The following is an 11,724-nucleotide window of genomic DNA, read 5'->3' as shown; positions in this document are numbered from 1 at the left end:
GCCTTCATGTGGGTGTTCATGCTTCACCCCTTCGTACTGACAGGTAGTCCTTATAGCAAATAACAACACAGTTTTTAACATTCAATCTCTTAAGCATTTATTAGACATCCATTATGTGCCCTCTGTCAGCATCTGGGGATGTAGAACTCAATGACTCAGGGTCCCTGCCCTTAATGGGCTCACAGCCCCGTCTCCTGAGAGCAGAGTGAAGGAGCTCAGTACTTGGCAGGCAGGCCTGGAGGTCTGTAGCGATTGGGGTCTTTGCCACTCCGGCCCCATCTGTTGGCTTCCTGGTCAGCCATTCGGTCCGCCAATCCATGGCCGCTGTCTCCATGCCTAACAAAGTCAGTGAGTCTCGGATAAGCCTCTCTGAAATCACTGGAATGGAGGAGGACAGGTAGGAGGTGAATCAGGGGCTGAGGAGAAGCAGCCCCAGCCTCCCCTTTCCAAGGGATTAATGACTCTGAGAGGAGCCTGGAATGAGGCTAAGCACTGACCCTGCCTGGGCACAGCTCACTCAGTCCTGGGGTGACCCCTCCCCCTGGGAGAACAGCACCTGGGGGAGGGGAATCAGTCCTTGGCTCTCAGTTTCTCTTTTGTGGGACAGGCTCACAAGCCATTCTCTGGCTCTGCTGACAGCCCAAGCCCTGCGCTGGGCAGGGATGGAGAAGGTAGAAGGAAGAACATGAGGAGGAGCCCACAGCCCCAACAGGGTCCTTCTCTAGGGCCTACACCCTCCTGATCCTCAAAGTCAGCCAAGCTCTGCTCACCCATCCAGCATCCCCAGGAGCCAGGTTACCTGATCTTTTCAGCAGCCCAGGCACCGCCAGGTCCCCTTTGGGCAGCGTCATAGTTCCCCCGGGCATGGAAGTATTTGTCTGAGTTTTTGAAATTGGCTTCTCTCATGTCAGAGTAGGCTCTCCACATGTCTTTGGTTCCTGGGATGGAAAGGACATGGCACAGAGATATGAGGTAAAATATCTGAGAACTGTGACACCCTTTAGAGAAGAATCAAGGGATGAAAATGAACCACTGACTCAATATCACCCAGTGGTCACGGCACCCTGGAGACCACAGGTTGAGAAGAACATTCTCCAGGCCCAGTTGGCTTCCCAGGTGACTCTAAGGAGAGACATTTAGGTGGGGGCACAGCTGGGTTGTACCTGGTGGTCTGATGCCTGTCATGCTATCTGTGGGCTCCAGCTCACTGAGGCCTCTGGGGCATATGTTTAAAGGAGACAGGGAGGCCAAACATTACAGAACAGGATTTCAATGTCAGCGCTGCTGAAATTTGGGGCCAGAGAATTCTTTGTGTTTAGGGCCTTCCTGAGTAAGATGGGAGGCTCCCCAGCATCCCCACATCTCTGCCCAGTAGGTGCAGCAGCCTATCCCCATGTGACAACCAGCAGTGTTTCCCACATGGCCACATGTCCCCGGGGCACCAAGGGCTCAGGATCAAGAACCTCTGGTATATGGAGCGAAGCTACATAGGCTAGTGTTCAGGGGACTCAGTGAGCCTGGTGGTGACATGGGAAGCAGATTGTGAGAAAGGCTGGCCATGCCCACCCCATGGGTGCATGGTCAGCCTGGGTGAGGGGCTGAGGACTGTTTTCAGGCTGGCCATACCCCCCTCAGGGTGGGGGGTCCCCGCTGGGGTGCCTGCCCAGCCTGGGTGAGGGGCTGATGGCTGTTTTCAGGCTGGCCACGCCCCCCCAGTGACCCAGGCCCTCAGCCCCTCCTTCAGCAGCAGCCAGGCACACCAGGAGAGTTGGTCGCCCTAAATTGCATGGAAGTGCTGAGTTCCTAGAGGGGGCTCAATGGATGTTACTGGTTGCCTTTTGGTCAGTTAAAAGGCTGGAAGAGGCCCTAGCCAGTTTGGCTCAGTGGATAGAATGTCAGCCTGGGGACTGAACGGTCCCAAGTTCAATTCCGACCAAGGGCACATGCCTGGGTTGCAGGCTCAATCACCAATAAGGGGATGCAGGAGGCAGCTGATCAATGATTCTCATCATTGATGTTTCTATCTCTCTCTCTCTCTCTCTCCCTTCCTCTTTGAAATCCATAAAAATATAAAATAAATATTTTTTTAAAAGTTTGGAAAAGGGTAGGAAACAGACTAAAGCAGGGGCAGTGTACCTGACTATAGGAAGCCCCAGCAAGAGCTAAGTTGCAGGTCTCACTAAACTACCCAGTTAGGAAATGGAAGGGAGGGAGAAGCAAGAGAGGGGGCGAGGGGAGGAGGGGAAGAAAAGATGGATAACTTTAATCATACTTTGTGCAGTTGCTCTGAGGGAAATTGTATACCATTTCAATACCTCTTGAGTCTTCTAGTCAAACTTACCTTTCACCTGGGAATGATGATTGTTCTTTCTCTAGTAACTGATTAAAATAAGTCCTGCGGTTTTTCCATGTGTTTGATGAAAAGCTCCCAAAACACCCAGCACATTCTACCACAGGGGGCAACACAAACTAATACAGTAGCCCCAACCCTGAAGGGCTCTCAGGTGAAATCCTAGTGGCCTTGGGTTCCATCCCCCATACCCCGCAAGAGACTTTACCGTCATAAGCCTGCTCAGCGAAATCAAACAAGCCCAGGCTGCTGACTTCCAGGGCCAAGCAACAGAACACGAGGCTGGTGAAAAGCTTCATGGTGCTGAAATGAAAGGTGAGGGTCAGAGAGATGCAGGCAAGATTGGCACACCTCCTTTTGGGATTTGTATGTCAAAGACAGCCCGGCTGTGCATTTCCATTTGTTCTCAGAGACGCTGGCTGCCCACCTAGGAAACATTGCAGTAGGACCTCACTCAGAGCCACGGTCCTCGATTCTGAACCCATCAACCCTGAACCCAAGACTGTCTAGGAGTCACCAAGGCGGCACTGAGGGAGCAACAGAGCAGTTAGGACCAAACCCCCTGAGCAGCCTGTAATGAGACCAGAAGCATTACCCTGTGCACTCGGCCGGCACAGATCACATGCAGCACAAATGCAGAAGAGAGTAATTATTTTAAATGAATGTACAGTCTTGCTGGAAAGAGAAAACAGAGTAAGGTTTGTAGAGCAAGGCCTCCTGGGAGTGGCCCCTCACCTGGTCTCTGGTGGAGCCGAGCTGCTGGTCCCTGCCTGCTGGGGACAGCTGGCTGCTATTTATTGATGCTGAGCCCTCCCTGCTGGATCATGGGTAGGGAAGAGAAGCCAGATTTGGCACCTGTGGAAAGTCCCTCTGGATCATTTCTCTTAAAAAGGTACAAAGGACACTTATTGGACAGCAGTGGTTGTCTTCATGCAAAGGTCATTTCCTCATTGTGTAACCCTCAAGAAAGACGGTAGACTCGCTCTGCCCCGAAGCCACGGGTCAGGGGTGCCTCTGCTGTCAGAGTTGAAGGGGCCAAGGCAGGGCCCCCTGGATGTGGAGAGGAAGGGTGAGGGGCTCCAGCATGGGGCACCCAGGCTGTTGGAAGGTGTGCAGTTAGGGGCCGTCTCCTCCAGCCAGGACCTTGCTTTACTTGTCATTCCCTCAGGATGGCCTCTGCATGGTCAGATGGTAGATGTGTCAGAAATGAAATCCCTTTTGAGTTCATATCTAAAGCCCTGAACTTCAAAACTGACAGGTTAGCTCACCAAATCTCCCAGGTGCCCTGGAAGATGCTTCCACCACAAAAAGGCCTGCTCAGCTGGCTCAGCTATGAGGAAGTGTATTATCTGAGCGGGCTCCCTTATGTTATTCCAGGAACTCTGCACGGTGACATGTGGTTACTAGACTTATGGTGACCACATTATAAGGTATCTAAATGTCTAATCACTATACACCTCAAACTAATTTAATATTTTATGCCAACTACACTTTAATTTAAAAAATCTTTCATTAATAAATAAAAATAATCTGGCTTCCTAGTTGTGGGCAATCAAGTGGTGGGGCCTTTGCTTCCGATCACCCCGCCTCATAATGGGAGAGGAAGCATTTAGATGCCAGGAACTATCAGGGGCTGGGGCAGGCTGCTCCAAAATATCCCACAATGGTGTATTAATTCCTTTGAATTAAAGTCACTTGACAAGCAGCCAATGCAGAAAGGGACGCCAACCCTGCCTTATCTCCCTGGATGCAAAAATAAATCTCCCCTGTACAAGGTACCCTCCCTGCTCCAGGGGGGCTGAGAGAGACACCCTTAACACCAGAGTTCAGGAGAGCCTGTATATACAAACCCTGCTACTTCTTTACTAAATTACTACCCCAGCCCTAGCTGGTTTGGCTCAGTGGAGGTTCCCCATGTCTGAGCGGCCTGTGTGAAGCTGAACTTGACCTCAGGAGCACCATCATCACGCTTTGTGGTCAATAATGGCTCAAAGCTGATTAATTTCTTTCAATAAGTATAATGAGAGAATCTGTAGTTTAAGTTTAAATATTACGTTTCAGCACTTCTAAAACACACATGCTTTGATTATAAATTTCTGAAATTAGGACATGTCTTACATTCACTAATGACCAGGCTATACTAATGAAATAGTTGTCATTTGCTTTAGGAAAACTTATAAATTTATGTAGGTTTTCCTTTTTGTTTATATACATGAGAGTGATGTAAGATAAAAATCTATGTCTAAGTGGGTCCAAGAGAATTTTCTCAATAAATGTGGAATGAAAATTCTGAGTAAGAATTATGTCTTAATTGAATTAACAGCAATTTTTTCCTTGGTGGTATGTAAATAATGATGCGTTTTTTAGTCCTGGTGTTTTAGAGAAATACCGTGTGTCTGTCCTTGTTCTCCCTCCACTAGTTTCCCAGTGTTTTGTGCTAACTTACCCCTCTGATAGTCAGCACAGTGGAAATTCCAAGTATTTATTTTCTCCCAAGGCTTTTCATCGTATACCATGATAACTAATACAGTACTTTATTACACTTTAGGGTCCTAATTTTTTTTCTATGAGAGGACATGTAAAGCATAAATTTATATGATAAAATAAAATTACGTTATTTTTGTTAGTATAGTAGTAGATATTTTGATATGGATTTACATCACTACTATAAAGTGACTCATTACCATGTCCTGCAAATCAAAAATTGTATCAATCATGCATGCTTTCTCCAACTCCCAAATCGTCCACCCTGATCTGTCAACTTCTGAGCTATACTTCTCTACTTCATTCATCTCAACAAGTATTTAGTAAGTGTATATACTACATTCGAGGTGCTGTGACAGGTACTGTGGATACAGGGATGACACACAAAAAGACAGACGTTCCTTTTCCCTTGGGTTTCCTGCCTACGTGCCCTAAAATCAGACAAGCAAATGAGCCAACGCAGTGGAGTGTGACGAGTTCAGGGACATCAAGTACAGCAACAGCAAGCACAGCTGGACTCCCACAGGTCTCCTGTCCTCCCTCTCAAATGGTCTCATCCCAGGACCTCACTCTCAATATCCTTTTCCCTTTCTCAGAGCAAGAGACGTTCCTGCTTGCTTTGGGGTTAACCATCCCCTGTGGGCTTAAACCTACTGCCTCTTGGGTCCCCTTGAAGCTGGTGTTATTCCCCCTTCTTTATCTTTAGTGTCTCCCTCTTTATTAGCTCCTTATAACTATATTGACCTATTAGGAAAGAAAACCATTTTATTAGTAACTAACAAATTAATCCAATCATTCATTCACTCAATAAGCATTTGTTGAGATTCATTATATGCCAGGCACTGGCACGGTACTGGATATTTATGGGTGAACAAGACAGAAATGGTCACTTCTCTCATTGATTTTATACTCCAGGGAAGAAGGTGTACCAGAAGGTAATCTAAACAAAAATCAGAAGAATAACCAAAAAAATTAATAAAATAATCCCACTTACAGAAATTGTTAAGGAAAGACTACACAGGGTAAGCCTGCCAGGGTGATCAGGGAAGGTATCTCTTAAGAAAGAGTGACTTAGGAAAGACCTACAAGACGAGAAAGGTCCAGCCATGTCAAGAGCAAGCAGAAGAGTGTCCTGGGTAGAGGAAATGCCATGTGCAAGGCTCTGTGGCAAATAAGAGCTTGGTTTGCTGGTGGGATTTGAGGATTGTAAGCATGAGTGGGTGTGCCATCAAGTGATGCTGAAGGGTTTCAAGAACAGCTAACACTGTGCTGTGTAGGCCAAGATAAGGACTTGGATTTTATTGTACGGGAAATTGGAATCCACTGAAGGATTTTAAGCAAGAATTTTCAGAGAAGTGATCTGATTATTACTGTATGCTAGACTGAGAGGTAGGTTAACTACATGTTTTGTTTTGCAAGGACATTCTAGATTAACCCCTGTGGGCTTAATCTAGAATGGATTAATTATTAATAATGCCCCTTTTCATTCTGGAAAAGGAATTGGTTTGGATGATATATTATATGACTGGTTAGGCGGCTACTGCATTAAGCCTAGTGAGAAATGATGTGGCCAGTAGCATGGATGTACATGGGATAGTGCCGATGATCAGAGATGAATTTTGTAAGTAGAATCAGGACTTGCCAGTGGATTGGATATGAGGCTGAAGAAAAGGGATGCATCAAGCACATTCTCTAATTTCTGGAGTGAGCAACAGGGAGAATGGTCCTGTCATTTACTGAAGTGGAGAAGCCTACTAGGTGAAAGCTCTGGACTGAAATGAGAGTTCACTTTAGGACATGTTAAGTTTGAGATCTCTGGAAGCTGTCCAACCAGACATGTCAAGAGGACCATTGGATATACAAGCATGGAGCTCAGAAAGGAGGTTCTGAGGTGGCGATATAATTGAAGAGCCACCAGCATATAGATACTATTTACATTTGTTTGAGTGTATAGAGAAATAAAAAGGGAGAGCCCAGAACAAAGTCTGAGGACACTTAGAGTTTGGAGGAGATGAGGTAGACCCAGCTAAGGAGATGAGAAGGAAAGTAGCCTTGGCCTGTGTTTCTCAGTGGTTAGATTCAGCCCAGGCACCTAAGGGTCTCAGGTTTGATTCCTGGTCAAGGGCATGTACCCGGGTTGCAGGTTCGATCCTGGCCCCAGTCAGGTTCTCTGCGGGAGGCAACCAATAGATGTGTCTCTCTCACATTGATGTCTCTCTCTCTATCTCTCTTAACCCCCTTCATTCACTCTCCCTAAAAATCAATATCTTTGGGCCTGGCCAGTGTGGCTCAGTGGTTGAGTGTCAACCCATGAACTAGGAGGTCAGGGTTCAATTCCCGGTCAGGGCATATGCCTGGATTTTGGGCCTGATACCAGTAGGGGGCATGCAGAAGGCAGCCAATTAATGATTCTCTCTCATCATTGATGTTTCTATCTCTCTCTCCCTCTCCCTACCTCTCTGAAATCAATAAAAACATATTTTAAAAAATATATATCCCCAGGTGAAGATTAACAAAAAAACCCACAAAAAATAGAAAAAAAAGAAACACCAGGAGAGTGTGATATTATAAAGCCAAGACAGAGAACCTCCTAAGAAGGAGGGAGAGGGCAACTGTTGAAAGTTGGTCAGAGACCTACTGATGAGAGGAGAGAAATACGTCTATTGTTTTTGGCAACATGGAGGTCAATGGTGACATGAATTATTTAGCTGGAGTGGTGAAGGCAGAGGCCAGGCTGGAGTGGGTTCAATCGTGAGTCACAAATGAGGAACCAAAAAAGGCAGCTCTTTCAAGATGTTTGACTCTTAAGAAGAGGAAAATGTCAAGAGTGAAGAGTGATGTGGATTAATGTCAGGGTTTTCTGTGCGGTCATTTGAGAAAGCAGTTCTTGAGTGCCTGGATTTGGCATTGTGTACACAAGGATGAATGAGCTGTGCTGCCTGTCCTTTAACAAGTCAGGCATCTCCCGGTGTAAGTGCTCTCTTGACCATTTACACCGAGTGCTGGAGATCCGGGAAGGAGGGAGTTTCCACAGCCCATCCTCTTGGCCTTATACAGCACATTCAAGTTCTGGAGTCAGACATACCAGCCTGCAACCTAACTCTGCCCCTTTTATGACCAAAGCAGGTATCTCTAAACCTCGGTTTCTCCAACTGAGAACTGCAAAGACTTTCTCTACAGCTTAAATAACAGAAGGCATGGACAGTATAGCACTGAGATGTGGAATATGGTAAACAGCAGCCAGGAAACAGGTGGGACTTGTGCTCCACCAATGACCCAGAGAAGAAGAAGGTGGGAGGACTTCCAACGTTTGCACAAGACTAGAAGGATTATAAGTAGGACGATAGAAAGAGCAGTGGTGACCCAAGATGAAACAAATGAGGCCAAGATTACACTAGTGTTTGGAAATCCTTGTTTTTAGATTTGAGCCTCCAAAATTAGAAAAGATGCCTCTTTCTGGGTCTGAGTCATTTTAAAAAATATATATTTTTATTAATGTCAGAGAGGAAGGGAGAGAAATAGTAACATCAATGATGAGAGAAAATCATTGATCAGTTGCCTCCTGCATGTTCCCTCCTGGGGATTGAGCCCACAACCTGGACATGTGCCCTTGACCAGAACCAAACTTGAGACCCTTCAGTCCACGGGCCAACGCTCTAGCCACTGAGCCAAACCAGCTAGGGCTGGGTCATCTTTTAATTCTAATAGGTAAAATGAGATGAAAATTATAAGGAAGCTAGCTGTTGAGGGCTTCACTGTGCCTTTGGTCCTTATCAAAATCAATCTAAGCAACATTCAGATATTCCCCGCACAACTTCCTTTCCTGGGAAAGGTAGGTTCCTGAGGTCCGGGTAGTCCAGGTACCTGAGCTGCCTTGGCTCACTTGGTCCTAGGAGTAGACATGATGGAGAAAGGGGGCAGTTGTCAGCCCTGCACAGTCATTGGTCATGGGTGTGTTTGGGGGACTGTTTCCTAAAGGAGGGCATGTGGTGTCCACAGCCTTGTTCTCCTGCTTTCCTCAGGGCAGAAATGGTGGGCCAGTGATTACATTCTGTTATAATTCTTTGACGCCAATCAATGCTAGATATGCACTCCCCACCTCCTTTTTTTTAAAATGAATTCTACTCATTCTCTTCTTTGATAGAATCACTGGAGAGAAAGCAAGTACAATTTGTAGACACCAAGAGGAACCAACTCCTCATAGGGACTTTCACAAGTCGTCTTCCTTTGTCACTTACGTATTCTGTCTTCTGGGAAGGGCCACTCTTAGAACAATAGACAGTAGTGGCAGCCAGCTATTTTCACTTGTTTCTGATGTACAATAAAGCCATCCTGTCATGGTGATATCGAATCTCCAGCCCTTAAATGGATGTCCCAAGAGACTCTGTGAGTCAGTGAGTCCTGCTTTTTGGGACAGTCTCAGTGACTATTGTCCCAGCCTAATTGTTAATAGTGACACCCCTTTTTCACTCTCAAAAATGACCTTGTTTATACAGTGAATTAGACAGTACCCCTCCTCTAATAATCATGTGTGACCAGGCAGTTGAGAGGCCCAAGAGACCTCCATTCACCTGATACAATTAATTAAAGTTAAAGAATAGATTACCAAGGCTACTAAGTGTCAGGAAAACTAAATGAAAAAAATTGAAGAGTCCCACAAGATTCCATGACCAAGAATGGCACCTGAGGACTAAGACCCAGACTGGGTACAGTAGGAAGAAAGGTGAGCAGTTCCATGAATATAAAATGAGGAAAGTAATGTTACTGGCTTCATAGGGTTGTGGTCAGGATGAAATGATTAATGCTGAAAGGAGTTTGGATCTGTTCTGGGCACAAGTAATGTTACCACAAATTTTAGTTCTTGTGATTTAACCAAGAAAATTCTTAATTTATTCTTTGCAGAAGTCAGAAAGAGTAATTATGTGTTATTACAGTAACACATTATTAATACATTAATAAATAAGATTACCGATCAGAATGACAGATTTAAAGATTAAGCTTTCATTTTACAGGACTTAAAAATGTTTTATTTTACATGACATTCCCCCAACATTAATGTGTGCTATGTCCACCAAAGTACATGTACACCGGCGTTACTACAGACTTACCCATAACAGTCTAAATTTAAAAAGCCTAACTATCCAACCACATAGAATGGGCTAATAAAGCATGGTATCCTTATACAATGGAATACTATGCACCAATGAGCAAGAGCAAACTATTGATATAAGCAAAATGGATGAACGAATCTAATAGATATAATGTTGAGTGGAAGAAAGCCAGATACAAAAGAAATTTTTTTTTAATTTCTTGTATTTGAAGATCAAAAGCGGGCAAAACTAATCTATAGTGATGGAGGTCAGAATGGGTCTTGCTTTTGGTGGGGGATCTTACATGGCAGAGGGCAGGAGGCATCCTCTGGTGTGCTGGAAATATAATACATCTTCATCTTATGGTAGGAACATGGGCTTTTAGACATACAAAAGTTCACTGAGCCTGTAAGTTATATTTCAATGAAAAAAAAGTTTAAAAATGAGATTAGTGGGCCCTGGCCGGTTTCACTCAGTGGAAGGAGCATCAGCCTTTGGACTGAAGGGTTCTGGGTTCAATTCTGGTGCAGAGAACATACCTCAGTTGCAGGCTCAATCCCCTGCCATGGTAAGGGTGGGTGCGGAAGGCAGCCGATCGATGTGTTGCTCTCACACGGATGTCTCTCTCTCTCTTTGTCTCTCCCCATCCCTTCTACTCTCTCTAAAAATCAATGCAGAAAATATCATGAGTGAGGATAAGATTAGTGGGAAAATAGATGCTGAAAGCACATGTAAGTCAGGAAGAGCTGCCAGTGCCTAAATTGCTCAATCAATAAATATTTACTGAGTCCTGCTAGGACTTACATGTCAAGGATTTCTTTAAACTAACTCATTTGGAAAAAAGAAAGATCATGATGTCTTAATTTTTCTTTATGTGCTTTGTTCTATGGAGATTTTCCTAATAATTTCATATGCTTAGTATTTGATGATTCTATGGAATAGTCTCTCTGTGTCAGGGCATAAGGACTGTTCTTTCTGTGATGGCTGCTTGACATTCATTCCATGTTTCCCTGATAGATGGGGCGTTTTCTCCAAGTACCTCTCACTAGGTGGTAGAGAAACCTGAGACAGCTGTTCTCATTGGTATTATGCACAAAATAATCTGAGGCTTGTTCAGTGCTGATTCCTAGCTCCACTCCTCCTCCGAGATCCTGGCTCAGTAGCTATGAGAGGAGGGTCAGGAATGCACCCTTTCTACAACTTTCCAGCAAAGTGAAATGTGGGTGGGCCATACAACTATGAGAGGAGGCTCAGGAATGCACCCTTTCTACAACTTTCCAGCAAATTGAAATGTGGGTGGGCCACTGCCCCACAACCCTTTTTCGAAACTAGTACACAGAGAATATCATAAAGAGCAACAACACATGAAGCTGAAAGTGCAGAAAAATTGAATTTGTCAAATTTCAATGGAAAATTGATAAAATATTCAATTGCCAAATTAATAAGATCAGCTTCACTTCTGCATGTAAGGAGCTTGGAAGTCACCACTTCATCCTAACAACAGCGAAAAGCTGAACACAATGAAAAATCAGATCTTCTTGGATTCATATGAGAGGTGAGGACACAGGGCACTGCCCCTGTAATTGGAGACAGATGGATCCAGGGATCCAGGCTCACTGGAGTTTGGTAGCTGAAACCGCTGGGGAACCTGAACTAGAATTGGTGAATTGCTGGAGCTCAGTGGGGATAACTCTGAGAGTTAAAACCTCTAGGGGACTCAGTTATCGGGGGTTCTCTACAATATTGTGAGATTTACCTTCAGGAGCTCAACGAGGTTCTCACAAAAAAATATCTTAGAAA

At 45.0% G+C, this 11,724-nt stretch overlaps 1 protein-coding gene across 1 annotated transcript; it reads right to left on the bottom strand.

The window, feature by feature from the left end:
- Positions 1-92: 92 nt before the first annotated feature.
- Positions 93-3,132, bottom strand: LOC102418045 (serum amyloid A-2 protein). Its single transcript, XM_006093816.3, has 4 exons — positions 3,086-3,132; positions 2,559-2,653; positions 800-938; positions 93-378 (listed from the first exon to the last, which is right to left on the bottom strand). The coding sequence occupies exons 2-4, from the start codon at positions 2,647-2,649 to the stop codon at positions 216-218; spliced, it is 393 nt and encodes a 130-aa protein (XP_006093878.1). The 5' UTR covers positions 2,650-2,653; positions 3,086-3,132; the 3' UTR covers positions 93-215.
- Between the last annotated feature and the right edge of the window lie 8,592 nt (positions 3,133-11,724).

Source organism: Myotis lucifugus, unplaced genomic scaffold (genome assembly GCF_000147115.1).
Source record: "Myotis lucifugus unplaced genomic scaffold, Myoluc2.0 scaffold_124, whole genome shotgun sequence".
NCBI lineage: Eukaryota > Metazoa > Chordata > Mammalia > Chiroptera > Vespertilionidae > Myotis > Myotis lucifugus.
This window is presented reverse-complemented; position numbering and strand designations above follow the sequence as displayed.

What these genes read in the sequence shown, in the direction of transcription:
- LOC102418045 (XM_006093816.3), bottom strand. Translation starts at nt 2,649, where the DNA reads ATGAAGCTTTTCACCAGCCTCGTGTTCTGTTGCTTGGCCCTGGAAGTC. An exon ending in CGCTGAGCAGGCTTATGACG is followed by an intron (nt 939 to 2,558) that starts GTAAAGTCTCTT and finishes TTTCCATCCCAG; the next exon opens with GAACCAAAGACATGTGGAGA. An exon ending in TGGGCTGCTGAAAAGATCAG is followed by an intron (nt 379 to 799) that starts GTAACCTGGCTC and finishes CCTCCATTCCAG; the next exon opens with TGATTTCAGAGAGGCTTATC.